The following is an 18850-nucleotide window of genomic DNA, read 5'->3' as shown; positions in this document are numbered from 1 at the left end:
ATGCGTAAATCTCACATCAGTAACGAACGATAATCTGGAGTCGCTGAACCAATTTCCAACATGGATGCCCTATTTCGTTTTGCTATTTTTATCATTACACCTCCAAATGATTTCGTCGTTAATGGGAAGTTTCATGTTGTGGCCATTTCACATACTCGTTTTTGAGATAAAAGACATCTTTCTTGAAAAAATTATATGGCACCCACCTCATTACTTTGGTAAATTAAAATTTATTAACGTCATATTCACACAAAAAACCAATGAATAAATTTTTAAATAAACAATGCGAAGTAGAAAACTTCATCAACAATAAATAATATAGGAACACGCTTCCAAAGCAAAAATGCAACAAGTTTGTAATATAAAATTACGTGGCGAGGTACAAGAAAACGCAGCCAGATTTTGGCGAGATATCTTGGTTGATTGGCGATTCAACATTGGCGGCTGCTTTAACAAGAAAGTACCCACTCTCTAACTGCTTAGTAATTTTTAAAACCATTTCGGTACCAAAAAAATAACAGTTTTTCATTCTATTGCAAATTAGATTTTTCGTATTATATATGTACATTTATCGAAACCGCATGTTAATGCAATTCCAGCATAGAATGTTTTGAAAGAATGATTCTTCATGCGTCAAAATATTTGGATAATGTTACCAAGAAACAATGTTTTCTTGCCATCAGTTATTGCTAAGTTCTTCAGTTTATATTATTCTTCAAAGGAAAACCTGCATGTTTAATATAATGTGAGTGACCTCATAATACGGGTTTCATTTTTGTCATATTACCAGTATTATAATGATGGAGAATAATAGCTCTCCATTTCACATTAAAACAGAGCTTTTAAATCTTATCGCTGTAAGTTTTGAACTTCAGAATTGGCTGAAAGAAGAAACTACCTTGAATTATTGGAAAGAGAAGTCAGAAACTTCACACTTTTCCCACACAACTTGGTTTTGTGAGACTGCCTTGTTATCTACCCTTCAATCGAAACGGAATAAGGCATATATCCATACATTTGAGATTTCTAGCTACATCGCGTCAAGCTTGAAATTAAAAATTTTGCATATTTTGCCTCCCATAATCATTTCGGCGCCGAGAATTCTTTTGGAGCCAAAATATTATCGCCAAAATGACCTATTCAAAATGGCATACACAAATAAAAGGAAAAATTGCTAGGAGATTATTTTCATCGTCATTTAGCTCCATTAAGAGAAATTTGCATTTATTTAACAACGAAAGATTTAATTATATGAGACAAAGCTGTGTGTATCGCTGCATCCAAAGCTGGATATCACTGGATCCTTTGCACCTGAAGCATGGGCCCACCAGCGGCCGAGCGGTAAAGTCGCTGAACACTGGTAGTTCGGTCCGAGGTTCGAATCCCGCGAACGGGCTAGCTGCATGGGCGTTTTGATGGTTTTCCCCATGTGTAACGTGTATACGAGCCAGTTTCCCTTAGAAAGTCCTCCACGAAGGCATCCCTCCCTTTAGGCAGATAGCCCTCGTGTGCTTTGCCATAATTAAATACACCACACCACCAGCACCTGAAGCATGCAACAAATATCTCTTTCAAGTGGCAAACTTTCTATATGACCAGGATTTTAAATTTGCAAAATCAAATCAATAAAAATCTCAAAATAAAAGTAAGAAGTTTTTTTTTAACTCTGAAGTGTTGAAAAACTAGAAAAAATAAAAATCATCTGAGAGTATTATCGAGCAAAATGTTAATACTAAGTACAACGCTTTGCAATTCTAATTTCAGGGAACAATAATTTGATTTCCCTTTGAAAATTTAATTATACCATAAACCGATTATATACTATAATGGAGCTCATAATCACTAAATCGGCAAAATTCATCATATCGTCTCATAATTAAATTTCATAATAGGGTCTCCATCATGGAAGAATATCATCAAGTTCGCTAGCTACTTAGCGTATACAGTCCTAACGGGCTTATTCATAACGAGCATAACGGGGCTGAACATAAAAAGCATAAACAATGTTGATAAGAACAAAAACCCATTAAAAGTAGTTTTTATAAACGGAAACTAAATACTTAACAGACAAATAAAAGGTTGACACCACTCTCCCTGAAACTATATACAAAATTTAATCCTGATTTGATGTAGATATCAGCTGAAAATAATTGCATTTTGAGAAGCAAGCATATTTTAGGTTTCAGGAGTACGTATTTAGCACATACTATAATGTGTTCTCTCTCTCTTATTTCTGGATGCCTTCGTGGTGTAACGATAACACACTCGGGTATTCGAGAGGTCCAGGTTCGAGTCCTGGTTAGGGCATTGCTCATTTTTCACGTCTCCTACTTAATAATAATAATAAAAAAAAATCTGAAATGTTTCAGATTTTAAATTACGTCCAAAGGGGCGTTTTTTAACATTTTGTGTGTTACCTTTAATTATTATGTTACCTTAATTAATATGTTACCTTACGAAGTTTAAATATCATGTTCCTCGCACTTAAACCATAAGATCCAGTGCAACAGCAATATCGCAAAATAGTTTTAAAACGAGCATATCTTTAGAATTTTCGATACAGAGACTCACGCGCTGGAGATAAAAATGTTTTTTCTGCACAACGTTGCCATTGCTTGCTTTGAAATCCTTGAGTTTGTTAATCAAAAATTCGTCAAAGTTTTAAAAAATAGGAAATCGATCATAAAACAAATTTCAAATTTCAAATTTGGTCTTCCACATGCTCATATTCGTTGGAGGATTACGTTATTCAAAATTCGATGACTCTATGTACCGTTATTTTATGACAATGTGAGAAATATACATACATTTACGCAGATTTTCATTATTTAATTTCTTCAAATATATTGCAGGACTCTAACATTTTATGGCAACAGTTTGAAAAGTGAACCGACATTTATCCGTCCGACGCAAAATGCCAAAACGAAACTAATAGTCCTTCGGGGATAAACTAATGAATCTACAATGCACAATGACTCAATACGCTCTCGTCCCGTATGTACCTATTAGACGTTATGTTCAAAAAGAAAAACTTTCAGTTTCAGGAAGGAACACTCTCATGTCATGATATGTCCTTACTATACTAAAAATAGCACATAAATCTAACACTAGTAGTAATTTTAAATGCAATCATATTGTTACGAATTTCGCATTTATTTAGCTATTTTTAGTAGAATTTGTAATTAAAACTGTTTTATATTCTCGTGCAATGCAACACGAGACTTATTTGAAGAGAAAGCTTTGCTGAAAATATTAAAATACAAGAGCCCGCACATTTAACATTTTTAATAATAGATATCTCGTAATTGTACTCTTTTGCTATCCAGAAAAGTTGAGAAAATACGAGAAGGTTCTCGTGCGTGATTTAAAGAGCTTATAAAAGCTGGAGAAAAGCATCTCAATTCAGTTGTTGTTTGGAGAACTGTAGCGAATTCGCGGTGATATCGGATTAGTTTTCGCTGTTTTGAATTAAGTTTTGTTGAACGTTTTATTAGTTTAAAAGGTAACTAACTACTGTGAGATATTGCGATATTGTACGAATATCTCTAAAGAAATGTAAGCATTTTGTTTTCATTTGTTGTGATAAGAATAAATTTTATTCACTTTTCATCGGCCTTGTGCATTCTATTTACTACGAACCCGTACCATTATAAAATTATAATTATAATTTCCTTTTTGCAGTTAATTATAAATCATTTAAAATAAAATATTAAATTCTCTAAACTAAATTTTCCAAGGGTTGCTTATCTTTAGTTTCAAATATTAGTTTGTTCGAATGTTCTTTCCTCAGAGTAGAAAACCAATTCAAAAACGTCTTAAAGTACTTTAATAACTGACATTATGTATCTTTAAATAAAGCTGCGGTTTTCTAACCATAGTGAAGGACAATAAAATTTTCGAAGCTCAAGCCGAAAAATCAATTTACTTCAGCACCGTATGTCGTTCTTAATGAATACGGTTCCTCGCGTTTAATGGCTCGTAAATCGCGAAACTGCTTTAAATCTTTCTCGGTTAATTACTCTGTAAGAAATTTTCATTTTCAGTCAAAATTAAAAGGAATTATAATGTGAACTTATGTCCCAAAAATGAAGTTTTCTCAACGTCTTAATTACTTTACTCCTACTGTCATTAAAGAAGCAAAAATGTTTGTCAAGCAGTTTTCTCAAATAGCTGACAAACCCATTTGTTGTATTCGATCGCAATTAGGGAAATTCCAATTAAGATTGAGTATATAATGTCGAAGAAGAACCATGTAAAATTTTCGTAATTTGTAGTTCGGTAAATGTTAAATCTGATGTGACCTCCTCCTTCTTCTTCTATTAAATTATAAACACTTTTTGGGTGCATTTCATTTAAACTTATGTCTTCGAATTTTATTAGAAATATGTTTCTCATTCAATTAATTCAATTCTTGCTTCGATAAGGCAAAAATACATAAAACTAAAAGCACCTTCATTAAAAATTATGAAATACAAAAAAGCATAAAACATCAAATACAGTTAAAAACATTTAAAAAATTAATTTTGCAACTAAAATTAGAGTTTCTACTAAAACGCAAGCAATTCGGCCAGCGGGCAGGAACATTGATTTTTTAGTACACAATACTGAATGTTTACTTTTGGTCCTATTCAGCAAAAAGACACTGAAGTTGATGCAGAAACTGACTTAATTTACATTTCTAATAAGAGTTCCAAATGTAAACATATGTCGGTTTCGTTAGGCTTAGAAGCACTTAAAGAACTTTTAAATTGTTGATAATTCTACAACTATTGCATGCAGATTAACTAACTTTAACCAGAACATAAGAACAACGTAACGGAATCACATTTAAAGCAAAAAATGCATAATTTACCAACATATAAGTGTGAAAAACCTGCAGCCGAAAGGGGAGGTGCACATTTCATGATATAGTAGTCCCATAAACAAAAATACCAAAGTATATATAAGCAGAGATACGACTAACAGATTATGTGTACTATCACGTGTGATATTATCATGAGTATCGATCTGAAATGAATATTTACAACGCAACTCATTTTCAACTCCCCAAAATCCGTATTTAAACTACCTGCCCGGAAGCTTAATGGCAAACCGTACATTGAGTTAATCAGTGTTAACGAATTTCGCTTACTGCGCATGCTCAATGGTGTATCGCTGGCGTGGGAGAAAATACTGGCGACTAAGCATAAGCAACCCTACACAAGCCTGTTCGTCATGTAGGTCTTATGGACTGTTTACAATTGCAACAGTCTATTTCATTTACTTACAGTAATTTATTTGACCTTTAATTCAGTAATTTAAGGTAGATTTAATCCTTAATTTGTTAAAGTGTATATGAATGGGACGTATGGTAAATACTCAATTGTTTTTATTCCTCAGAAGTATAATGAGCTACCTGTTTTGTACTCCTTTTTAGGCAAATTAAATTAAATTAATTTTAAGGGAAATCCCTTAAAAGAAAATTTGGGTAGTTTACAATCGACATTTACACTCCAAGTAATGAAGCAGCTTACAACCTGACGCGTTTTAAAACTTCGAACTGTTTACGCCCAAGATAACACAATATCAACCATATACCGCATTCATTTTCTTTTAAAATTGCGCCAAAGTCGTAACTGCGCCAAATTCTCTTTTGGGCATGCGCAGTAAGCGAAATTCGTTTAACATTGATCAACTCAATGTGCGGTTTGCCATTACGCTGCTCTCCCTGAACTACGTTTTATGTCTCACCTAAAATAGCTGGCGATGAAATTTATGTTAATAATTGAGCTTGATAGTGCTTTGACATAGCGTCGCTGATTACCAACACTGACCATTTCCGAAATCACTCATCAGAGCTGCTTCGATGTTAACACAGACATCACTTAATAGTGCATAATGTATAAACTTCCTTTTAGCTTTAACGCTATTCTAAAGCGGCCAATGTCATCGCGTTAATTTGGGTTCAAACAACAAATATTTTTGCATATTTCTTCTATTTGAAAATTCCTTTTAAATGAATAGTTCTTAAATGTACCCACTAGTGACCAAACAGTTAAAACCATTGAATAGTAATGTTTCGTCTTGAACCCTTTGGCTGGGATAGTAATTTTTGGGTACGTTTTCTACCGGTATGTAGTTAATACGAGCCAGTTTCTTTTACAAACTTTTCAGCTGAAGTTGCTTTAAATGTAAATCAACGATTATTATTTACTTTTCAGTGCAAGAGAGCCCGGTTTGTCACAACTAAACAAAGAATGAAATAATTTCGGGTATTTTTTTTTTTTCAGATAACCTGTACATTTATTAGGTGACATGAAAAATGAGCAATGCCGTCACCGGGACTCGTAAAAACATATTTTGCTCGCGAGACTGTGTATCGGAAATTCTAAAAATATGATGTTTTCAAATGTTTTCTGATATTGCTTTTGAATAGAATTTTATATGTTTTAAGTGCGAAGAACATGATATTTAATAAATAAATAAAGGTAACACACAAAACGTTAAAAAACGCCCCTTTGTACATAATGAAAAATCTGAAAGCTTTCCGTGAATTTATACCTCTTAAACTACAATTTAAACATTATCACGTTTTCGTTATATATATATACATTTTGTGAGACTAGAAGATACATTATGACGGGGGTCAGTTATATATATATATATTTATTTCTATAAACTTCAGATTCACAATTATCGACCGTTTAATAGAACAAATAACCAGAAGACAATCTATACTTTTTTGCAAAAAATTCGAAGCACGAAGAAGGACTTTTGCGATCGTGACGAAATTTGGTATGTAAAAACACGTTGATCGAACATGCAAATGATTAAAGATTCAAGGCAAATGAACAGGAATTGCGCTTATTCTTTCGCAAAGCATAAACATGCGGAAAATTTATCTTTTTTGGTTGCTGCCATTGTAATTCCGTAAAGAAGCAACTAAAGATGCCATTATCGCCATCATTGTCGTCTATTCAACGTACTACAGCCACGTCTTATAGCTCCCGTGGTACCGTCCACCATCTCACGGCGCTTGTCCGAAGCAGGATTTCGCTCACAGAGGCCTTTAAGACGTTTGCCTTTGGCCCCACAACATCGGAAGAGTCGTCTGAAGTGGTGTCGCATCCGATCGTACTGGCATCGTTTAGTGTCCAACGATGAACCTCGCTTCACTCTTGAAGCAGATGACCCCACCGTATTCGTGTCTGGAGAGGACGGGACCAGCGGTTCGGATCAGCCTTTGTTTAAAAAAGGCATGCAGCCATAACCCCCTGATGTGATGGTGTGGGGCAATATTTCTTATGACATCAGGTCATCTTTAGTCATCCTCCGTACATCTTTTAACAGCTGAACGATATGTTGATACCATCCTGCGGCCGGTTGCATGACCCTTCATGGCACGTCATTCTGAAGTCATTTTCCAACAATATAATGCCAGTTTACATACCTCTCCCAAGTCTCTGGACTGTCACCGTGCGGTTGATACTCTTCTTTGGCTGGCAAGGTCACCAGACGTTTCACCAATCGAGCATGCCGGGTACATGGTAGGCCACCAGATTCGGGCACCACAAAAATCGTTGATCTGGAGTGATAACTGATGAATTCCTCTCAGAATGTGTCGCAGGGTGACATTAGGAACCTCTACCACCCATTGCTTCGACGAATTCAAGCCTGCATTGCCGCCAGGGGCGGTTCGACCATCCTTCATGGTGCTTCAGTTTTCTTGCAAAAGAGTGCATTTCCAAAAATGCATCTTTTTGTGTTGCAGTTAACAAGCTTCCTTTAACATTCTTCGAATGATGTCTTAATTTAAATACGAAGATTGTTTTATATGCTTTCTATGTATATTTACAAACTAGGCAATGTTTATACAGCTTTATACAGAAGATTTTACTGCTTCGTATTTTCAGAGTAATCCTGTTAAGATTTCAGTTTCTACTTTACTTCAAAGCTATCAGGAATTATTTTCTTACTTTATCGCGCAATGAAATAAATTAATTCTTTGAAGAAGGGATGTTAGAACTACTGCATCTGTTCACTAAAATTCGCTTGGTAAATTAGAAAGTAGGATTTCTTTCTCTGTTTACTCCAGCATTCAAATACCAAGCGAACGAATTTTAATTGAATACAGAGTTCCGCAATCTTTCTCTTTTGTTTCGCTAGAAACTTCTCCGAATTCAAAAATTGTTTGATCGCTTTCCATTTGTAACAGATTTTATACTTTCCGAGTAAACAACTGCGAGAAAGGATTTGCAATACTCGTTAAAAATTCTATTTGCAAGTTTCCAAACACTTCTGGAGCTCTTTTTTTTTTTTTTTTTTTTTTTCCGCATCCTCTTATTGACTGAATTAAGAGATAAATTTAGTGGTCTTTTGTGCATTCAAATAGTGTTGGTTGGAAGAATCTGAAGCTTCATACGATCGCAGGGAAGAAGGAAAATTAAGAGAAGGAACTGACTGAATTCTGCAATAGCACGGGTCCTACAATTTTCGATACCAGAGAATTTAAAAATGTATCAATCTTGATTATTTGATTAAATTATAAATTTATGAAAAGAATTGGAGATACTCACGCAAAACAGTTGTTGTTGACTAATGCTCACTTGTCTGACCTATGTTGCTGTTGTTGACTAATGCTCACTTGTCTGACCTATGTTGCTGTTGTTGACTAATGCTCACTTGTCTGACCTATGTTGCTGTTGTTGTTTATGCTGACTTACCTTACGTAGTCAGCCCAAGCCCACGAAATTCGTCGTGGCAAGGAGCGCAAGATTACGCCTGCCGTTGGCAACAGCCTTGAGCACCATTCAGGAGACAGTACCATTTAGCTCAGTTCCGTCCCAGCTGTGATGGAGAGCACTCCGGGGTGGAACGGCCCCGAAGGTCTCCTACCTTTCTCCTCTTCTTCGAAACAACACCAGAGGACTTTCGGCTCACCACATATTTAGGGTACCGCCATGCCGCAGCGACACAATACATTAACAAGTATACATGCCCTCTCCGGGATTCGAACCCATTCCCTTCGGTACGACACAATCAGTGACGCTAACCACCATACTGGTTGGGCCGCTGGCTGACCTATAATAAGTCCAAGGCTACGAAATTCCTGGTGGCAAGGAGGCAAGATACGTTGATACGTTGATACAGAAGTAGTTATACAGGGGTTCTACTGCTTTTGCAGTACTTCCCTGTAAACCCGAATGAAGTCCACAATGGGCATGGTGATGACAAACTCCTGAGTGAATCCCATGGGAGGGAGCAGGGAGTTGGAGGAAAAAGATGAAAAATCCTCAATTTGCCCCTTGAGAACAGGCGAGGGAGTGAAAATAGAGTCCAGAAGCGACACCACCGAGACTTACGAGCGACACCACCTACCGGCTTCTAAGGAAATCTTCGTAGCTCTAGTGCTGCCATCTATTGGTCTTTCTGTAAGTAGTCTCAGATTTTGGATTTAGGCTTAGTTGACGATTTCTGTGGCGCCATCTATTGGTCAAGGAGCAAAGCATGCCGGGGATGGGCAAGATACGCCTGACGTTAAGCACATTACAGGTAACAGTGCGACGGGTAACCCCCCCACTCCCAATTTTGATGGAGAGCACCCTGGAGGGACAGGTCCGAGGATCTCCCTCCCCTTCTTTCCCTGCCACGAACCCCACGAGAGGACTTTCGGCTCGCCGCATAGTTACAGTGCCTCCGTGCCGCATGGACGCTATAAATTTAAAAACATCCATGCCTTCTCCGGGATTCGAACCCGAGCCTTTCGGCACGCAGTCAGCAAGGCAAAACAGCTACTTAAAAATAAATTGCAACTAAATTTTAAAGCATAAAATAGTTTGAATACCGGTAAATTTTATTACATAGTTGTGATAAAAATTTACATTACAGTCGAATTCGAGGTAAAGTAAATAAATTTTTACATGCTGCTGCAGTTTAATATCACTACACGGAATGCGAAGTAAAGCGACCAAATGAATTAAAATAACCGTGTAGAATTTCATAAACATTCCTGAATACATTTATTCATTTTTACAGTAGTAAAGCATTTCCAGAGTAATTATTTTAAAACCATTCATTAAGGGTCTTAAATGAAAGCAGTACAAAAATACGCACGAAATTTACACAAATACGTAAGGAGAGAGTCGTTCAGAACAGACTAGATTTAATGCGCAACACGCGTTTCTGCTAATACCTAATATTTGCTGCCAGAATTCTGAATCCGACGAATTCTGAAACATTCTTTGCCATTTGCGTTTTAATTGTAGAACTTATGCACCACAAAACTGGGTAAATGGCTCGAACTATGGTAAATGGGAGCGATACTCGTTATGGATGACTCAGGTTTCAGTTCGTATATGATTTTGTTAAATTCCTTTATGTACCATATAATTTCTTTTACTTTGGGCTCATCAATATGTAATTGTGTGTAATTCAGCAGCTGCGTTGTTACCAGTGTTGTTAATATCTCCAGGTTCTTCTCCACGCTTCCGTATTATCTTATCTTTTCCCCCTCTTCATTTCTCCCATTTACGTTAATGCTTCTTTTATTCTATGCTAATTCTTGTTTTTCGTCATTGTGCATTATCTTTTATTAAAGTGCTTCCTTTTACTTGGCTCATTATTATTATTATTATTATTATTATCTCTTATGTAATTTCCTACATTTCGTGAAATGCGCTTTCTACATTTAGCATTCTTTCTGCACGAGGAATTCTGTAACATGAATATTCTGTAGCAAGCTTGCATTTAGATGAGGAATAAATGCTGCATAGTAAGGGAATAAGTCAACTTTGCATTTTCAAATTCTCTACACTTTTATCTTTCTAAAAATACCATTCTTTAATCTCTATGAAAATTAGAACTGTAAAAAAAATCTAGTTTTAATTTGTCATCTACTGCTTTGATCAATGAGGATTTTTACATAAAAACGCGTTTTTCTCCAAACGTGATTTTTTTATACTCGATGTACCTTTTCTCAGAAACTACTGCTCACAGGTATCTAAACTTTTTATGGCTTATTTATTAGGTTTCCTAATATTTACTGAAATGAGCTTTTTGTAATAAACTTCGAAAAAAAATTTTTAAAAATTTTTTTGTGTGAGAAAAGTGCTAAATTTTACTATGCTTAAGAAAATATCCTGTAATTTACTGTAAAATTCAAAATGTTTCAAACGCTGATCTCAGAATAATCAGATAGGTATTCTTTAATTACAGAAAAAATTTCAAGCTTGTATCTACAGCAGATTTTGAGAAAAGGTACATCGAAAATGGCCAATTTAACATTGTCGGTATAGGGGTTTCTGATACCCCTTAAAACTGAAAATGTTTGACGTTAGAGCAAACATCACGTCGAAATTCATGAAATGAACTCAAACGAGGTTCGAAAATTCTTAGAAAGAAATTTTGACGTAAATTAATATCCTTCAAATCTGCTGCTTCTCTGTCGGGTAATTTGAAATTTTACTCTTAGTGTTACACGTTTTCTTTTTTACAAAAGATTTTACGTTCCACGCTTAGAATTTATCTCTAATAGTAATTTCTATCTTTTTATACTGGGATTTACTTGAACATATTATTCTTAAAAAAAGTCTAAAAGCCTTCAGATTTTCTCTTATGCCCATATAGGCGATCTTTTTTTTCTTTTCATCTACAGACACATACAGGTTTCGAGATCATTTGAGCTAATGACTTTTTGGGATCGTTACGCTATATCCGCCTTCCATGTGGTTAAGTTACGTTGTGTATTTAACGTTGTAAATATGTAATCCTTATACTATGCTATGTCATATCATGTTGCAATGCTGTGTCATGTTATGTCTACACTACGCTATGATATGTAATCATCATGCGATGTCCACCTATCGCATAGGTCATGCCATACTGCGAATTGTATGCTGTAAATATGTAACCTCAATATGTTATGTCGCTATGTCTTATCTATGCTTAACTATGTTATGTCGCTATGTTTTATCTATGCTTAACTATGTTATGTCGCTATGTCTTATCTATGCTTAACTATGTTATGTCGCTATGTCTTATCTATGCTTAACTATGTTATGTCGCTATGTCTTATCTATGCTTAACTATGTTATGTCGCTATACTATGCCCACCGGCTGTGTAAGTTACATTACGTTGTGTATTTAATGTTGTAAATATGTTATGTCGCTATGCAATGACTATATTCTATACTATGTCACGTCGAATGCTATGCCATGTCATGTCTATGCTGAGCTATGTTATGTCGCCATGCAATGCCCTCCTGTCGTGTAGGTAATGCAACGCTAGGTATTTTATGTTGTAAACATGTTATGCTCTAGATGGAGCGGGTCCCGGACTATACCCGATTAGTCTTTGAAAGCCGTCCGGGTGTCCGGCCCCGCTGTCACCTGTCACCTGTCTCTTTGGGATAAAGATATTTAAAAACAGTATGTCGTTAGAATTTCCGATAGACACTCTCACAGGCTGGAGATAAAAATATCTGTTTCCAGTACAGTTTTGCCTCTGCTCGGTTTCAAATCGTCTAGTTTTGAAAAATTCGTTAAAGATTTTACTAAATATGAAATAGACAATAAAACTAATTCGATACTCTAAATTTGGGCTTCCAGGTGCCCATGTTCGGTTGGAGGACTACGTTATTCAAAATTTGATGTATCTAGATGCTATTTTTTCACAATATGAGACATATACATACATTCATGCAGATGGTTTCATTATTTAACTTTGTAAGGATTATATCAATTTTATTAACAGTGAAATTTTAAGTTCCTTTCCTGTCAAATTCTTAACTTCAACTTACTACTTCCGGCCAGAACGTAGTTTTGGAATCACTCTGAATACTTAATGAGGAAGAGCGATATTTAACCGCGAAGTCTACTTGCTGAGTTAGAGAGAATCAGAGTTTCTGATTTGCGCGCGTCTGTCTTTTGGCTACTCTCTCTCTCGAAGCTGTTATTACGCTCGGCCCGTACTCAGGTGAGTTTGTTTGTTTGCAGTGGATCAACCTGGAAGAAAACTCTCAGCAGTCCCACTGAGGGATCAATACAAGATCTTGGAGGTGCAGCCTCCTGAGAGATCAGGTTCTCAGTCTAATAGGGCTGTATTTCTTGAGTTTTTGTTTGCCATGTTTGCAGATACAAGGGAGTATGATGTTGGGGGCCGTAGCTGTATGGGCTTAATTTGGTTATGGTTAGCAATACCTTTCCCTGTTAAAAATTTTAAAATTCTTAAAAACATAAAACGATCTGTATAAAAGAATTCTAGGCTTAGACTTTATCTAGAAGCTTGTTCTAATTTCCAGCTGATCCTGCTAGACTGAAAGAGAGCTACCGTTTATCTTTGAAACAAAGAGAGCTCTGAAGCAAAACAAAAAGTTTAAAGAACGTTTAAATAATATTTTTATGGAAGTCTTAAATGAACCGCTACTTGCAGGTATTTAAATTTACATAAGATATAGTTAAAATTTAAATGTAAGTCACATAGTATGAGACTACACATAAAATAGACTATTCAATATGGCTAAAGAGATTTAACGGCGCGCATTTTAACGTCAACTAAGACGATGCTAAAACCGGAAATAAACTTAGCAGAGCTGGCGATAATGAATAACAGCAAGAAGAGGCTGCCAAAATCTCTAATTTTAAACAAACTCTCGGCTTAAATACACAGCCTATTCGCACACTTTTTAGGCGATTTTCCTGGTACTTACAGAAATATCTAACCTAAATTTTTGTGTTTTGAATGTTTGGTTCGATATCCCTTAATCTTCATTATCTTTATATATTGTAATACCCAAGACAATAAAGCCTTTGCAGTAACGGAAAAGGTATTTTATCCCATTCCTCTTCAACAGCTTTTCCAAGTCCAACGAGGGTTGTAAGTCGACGTTTGGACAATCCGCTTTTTAAAAACCCAAATGCGTAAAAATACATGGGGGATGCATCAGAATATTTAGTAGTGATATGAGTGAAGGGTTCGGGATTAATACCCGTTTATTGTTCCATTCTTTCCAGGAAATTAGCACTGGAGTTTGACGTGTGACCACTTGCTTTGTTTTGATGCGGTTCTATTCATTGATGGCACTGTGGCTAAAGAGAAGGTATTTCATATTTGAAAACTAGTATCGAATACCTTTCTGATAATACGTAGAATGGATCTTAGCATTTTTCTTCACTCTCTTTGTTTTTAATTTGTCGTTGTATGAAAAACCAGCAGCAATCATAAATCCCTTTGAAAAACTTTCTTTAGATTCTTTGAACCACGTTTCAAGATTTTTCTGCCCTTTGATGATAATAATAGATCTCGTTTTACTGAAATCGTTTAAATACTCCCAAGATTCATTTCTTAAGACAACATTTTTCCGGATAAATGTTTCTCATAAAGAATTCCACAGCGTGTTCTGCGTTCGGCGATATGTCCTAGAGAAAGACGACGCACATTATGTTTATTTAGCCTTTTTAATTGTCAAATTAATATTAATCGCTTTGTTTACAGTTGACAGTAAGCATTTTAATGATTTTGCTACTGTCTTTGGTGGAATTTCTTTTAACATTAAATATCTTACCTTTAATAAAATTCGAAACATTCCGTTTTTTCCTTGGATATGTATCTGGAACAATTTTTCCATTTGAAGCTAAACGTTTCGCGGTGTTTTGTAATAACTAAAACTCAATGGCGTAACAGCGTTAATGGGCCAAGGCCTGCAGTGCCCAAAATCTGCTTTCTTGACCATGGGCCCCAGGGTGCGTAAGCATATGCTCTGAACAAGTGGTCAGCTTGTCGCAGGAACACCAGTGTTTAGTCCCCAAGCGAATTTGGTACTCATTTTATTGACCCAAGTTATAGAAATCAATGGATGGAAGGCTGAATCAACCTTGCTCAGGCCCGAAACCGAACCCCGGACCTGTGGTGCTGCTGTTCGATGCGCTAGCCACTGATTGGAATAACTAGATAGGAATAATTTTCTTCGGAAAGAACACAGACATAGCCTTCCATCCATTGTTTCTTTAAAGCCGCCATTTTGCATGTAAGCAAAACTGTCAAACAACAGATGATAATTAATACTTTCAAAAGTTTATCTGCAGTAAGAAAACAAATTGCCAAGCAGACAAATGTTTATATAGCGAAGCAAAATCGTCTAAAAAATGTGCGAAAAGTCTCTGTAACCGGCAAGTAATTTGCATTCTAAGCAGGATTACGGAATAGAAAAAGTTATGGTAAACGTTTAAATCATAATAATTGGTTTAATTAATATAAAATACCTTACTAAATTTATTAAGATATTTGCTTTGAATGTATTTATTTATTTAAAATGGAAACCAGTAACAAATTTGAAATACATTATTGAAAACGAAAGGGAATAAACTGATTACAAGAATAATAAACTATAAAATAAACGAAAAATTCTTAATGCAATCTTTTAACTCTTTCTCAAAAGCATTTTAAACTTTTATTGACGTTTCCTGGAAGCTTTTTAATGCCTTTTATCTTTTGCTACTCAAAGGATTCTTTCCTTAAATCAAAGAGCATTTTCTGTATCAAAGATAAAAACAAAACATAGCTAGCAGATTCCACGACGGTTAAATTAAAATTATACATTCCAGAAAAGTATTACGTCTCAGAAGTTAGTGACATTTCATTTTACTTTCTGACAGACGGTCTCCGAATAAAATGAAATCTAAATATATTTCACGTTCCATGTGTCTTTCGGGGGGGGGAAGGGAGCGAGAGAATAAAAAAACATTCGAAGAGCATGTTTTCACACAACTCACTTCAAAACAATGCTTACCCTTCGCATTTCATTCATTCTAAAGCAGGATATTGAAAGAATGATGAATAAATTCATTTCACCAAGTTCTTTTTTTTCTTCTTTCATTACAGGCAGCAGCAACGTGGCATCTGTAACGTCACAGCTACTCACAAGTTCCACAATCCCTTGTATAACATCAGCTCTTCTGGAGGGCGGTCTGAAATGTTATATCCAAGACAGGCCTCAGACGCTATTTTATACGCTTCGGTAAGAAATCATGAAAAATCTAGTGACAAGCAAATATTTTTAAATTAATGAATTTATATAACATTTTACATTATTTAAATATTTTGTCAATGCTTCCTGATTATTCTAAAGGTGACCACTCATTATAATTTTTGGATAAATATTTTTCAGAACAGATAAATTCTTTTTATGCAGCAGACCTTTATTATACTAACAGAAGAATTTTCACATTTCCTTCATTTTCTGTTTTCTTTAGCAGAAACTTTCTATTACATCACCAAGCACGCGATAAAGAGAAAGAAAATACTTTGTATGTAATAATGGAATAACTCAAAACATTTCAATAGATTTTTCTAAGGGTATGGAAAATATAACTTAAAACTTTTTATTATCATGAACATTTGATCGTTTAAATTTTATTGTAGCATGGTAAAAAGATGTAAATATTCATCGATTAGGGAAAAAATGCAGTACAATCTAAACCAGAGTTATGTGCATGCACTGGTAAAGTTTATTAAGTTGTAGAGGCTAAAGGATTTTTTGGAGGCCAGAGAGATGAAAAATTAGCAATCGCCTTCGCAGGGAATCGAAACACGGACCTCTGAAATACCGGCTCAACGTGCTGACCACTACACCACGAAGGCACCCTAGGAAAGGCGGGAGAAATACCTTACAACGTCTTTAGGAAGGATTTCCTCTATGTTGTTTGATTCGGTTTTGAGAACCTATATCTTGTTTGCTACTGTGTTTCGAAATTTTGCCTCTACCTTGAAAGTAGTCTGTAGAATATCCAAATATACATTCATTTCCAAAAGTTAAACACAAAGATGTAAAATACAGAAACAAACAAAAAAATCAACAAATACTGCTTTGATTGACACAAAATTCGGCAGGAATGTAGCGTATATATTTATGCATAAAACAAAATCAATAATTATATACAGAAAGGAAAACAATATTAAATTTTTGTAAGTTATCAGATAATTACATACTGGAGACTTAAACAAAATTATGTATAAAGTGAAAATAAACAGCATAAAATGAAAACAAAAACACATTAATAGGGTATGTTATCCCCCCCTCATCTGTATACAAAGTTTACACTTTGTGACCATGCTTTCAATTAGGTGGTCAACCACCGCATAAATAAGCAATCGCCATTCTTCCTGTAGAGCAGTTCCCAGCTCAATAAAAGTGGCTGGAGGTGGGAAACGTGAAGATACAGTACAGCCGAGAGCATCCCAAAGATTTTCAATGGGATTAAGGTCGGTCGAATATGCTGCCCACGCCATACGCGCAATCCCTTCACTCTCCAGGTAGTCATCGACGATGTCATCTCTATGGGGACGTGCGTTATCCTCCATTAAAACAAAAGTAGGGCCAACTGGCTGCAGCGTAAAATCTCACAATGGACGAGGACTTCTCACAAGGACTTCATCTCAATACCGGACAGCCGTCAAAGAACCCCGTTTAAAGATGTGCAGGTCGGTGCAGTATCCTTATGAAATCCCTGCCCACACCATAATGCTTCCGCCTCGGAATGCGTGATATTCGATGATGTTTTGGGACTGATTGCGTGTTCGTTGTTCACGCCATATCCTTATACGCTTGTCATCTGGCTACAGAGAAAATCTTGACTCATCAGTAAACATGACATTGCCCCAGTCAGACACATTCCAATTGACATGTTCCCGGCACCACTGTAATCGTGCCCCTCTTGATTGGAAGAATAGAGGAACACAGCTTCAGATATCACCTTACCAATGGAAGCTGTAACCATAGATGACACAAGTGTGGAGGTCGCTCTTCGATTCCGCTTGGCTATAATTGCAATATATCGATCTTCCGCGGGGGTTGTAACCCTTGGGCGACCAGCTACGGCCTTCAAACAACTGTCTGTGTGGTCTGGAATTGTTTCCATAAACGTGAAATTACAGAATGAAGTACGCCTAAGAAAAGAGCAACATCTGTGATCGACTCTCCTGCTTCAATGCGCCCCAAAGCACTCCAGCGCTCAGAATATTCCATTCGTCTTCTGGAAGTCACAGAAACACGTATGTCTTGAAAAAAAATTGTACGAAATTTTAAACACCTTCTATCAGCACTTAGAATCAACGTCTTTAAAAAACATGAGACCAAGCCCACGAAATTCCTTGTGCCAAGGAGCGCAAGATACGCCTGTCGTTGTCAACAGCTTTGAGCACCTTACAGGTTGCAGTTCAATTTAGCTCAGTTCGCTCCCCAATTTTGAGGTAAAGCACCCCGGGCGGGGGACGGGTCCGAGAATCTCCCACTCCTCTTACATTCCACCAAACCACACGAGCGAATTTTCGGTTCGCAGCATATTTAGAGTGCTTCCATACCACACCGACGATATACGTTTACAAACATCCATGCCTTATCCGGCATTCGAACCCGAGAACTTAAGCAAGGCAGTCAGCAACGCTAACCACTGTATCGATTGGGCGGCAGTATAATGTTTAAATATATAGTTCAATTTCTGCTCCTAAATTTATGGCATCTTGTTTATGTTCCATTGCTTCTCAATTACAAACATCTTTCTGCCACATAAATGCATGGAATAAACTGCAATTTCACGTGAGTAAATCAGTTCTCCTCAGCATTTGTAAAAAGGCATTTTGTGGTGTTTCATTACTAAACGATTTACTGTTCAACGATATTATATGTGAGACACGTCGAATTCAGTCCCTTACAGTCGAACCTTTCACCTGTTCATTAAAATTCAAGTGGAATGTGAGGCTCAATGAACATACTGCTTTTCATCGTCATTGAAAGCTCCTGCGAATGTACTAAAGATTCAGAAGCGCACGGACCATTAGGGAAGCCAGCTTTTACCTCATTGCTTTCACCGCCTTCGG

At 36.2% G+C, this 18850-nt stretch overlaps 1 protein-coding gene and 1 long non-coding RNA gene across 10 annotated transcripts in view; one reads left to right on the top strand and one right to left on the bottom strand.

The window, feature by feature from the left end:
* The window catches only part of LOC146996594 (uncharacterized), a 269877-nt gene that overhangs the window by 123809 nt on the left and 127218 nt on the right, over positions 1-18850 (bottom strand). For 4 of the 9 annotated variants that reach the window (XR_015042288.1, XR_015042290.1, XR_015042291.1 and 1 more), the window contains one exon: positions 15765-15942. The exons of 4 other annotated variants lie outside the window; for them this stretch is intronic. This is a non-coding gene — a long non-coding RNA (uncharacterized LOC146996594). Of the gene's footprint in view, positions 1-15764; positions 16012-18850 lie in introns of all 9 variants that reach the window. One more of the 9 variants, XR_015042292.1, reaches the window with a different exon arrangement.
* LOC146996596 (uncharacterized) overlaps positions 1-18850 on the top strand; it is a 315837-nt gene that overhangs the window by 284258 nt on the left and 12729 nt on the right. Inside the window, exon 2 of the mRNA XM_085821184.1 lies at positions 15857-15992. Coding sequence (XP_085677310.1) covers positions 15857-15992 — 136 coding nt within the window. The remainder of the gene's footprint in view (positions 1-15856; positions 15993-18850) is intronic.

This window comes from Stegodyphus dumicola, chromosome 7 (genome assembly GCF_044657685.1).
Source record: "Stegodyphus dumicola isolate Sdum_Otavi_A_Nest chromosome 7, ASM4465768v1".
Classification (NCBI taxonomy): domain Eukaryota; kingdom Metazoa; phylum Arthropoda; class Arachnida; order Araneae; family Eresidae; genus Stegodyphus; species Stegodyphus dumicola.
The sequence above is the reverse complement of the archived record's forward strand: the minus strand, read 5'-3'. Positions and strand labels throughout refer to the sequence as shown.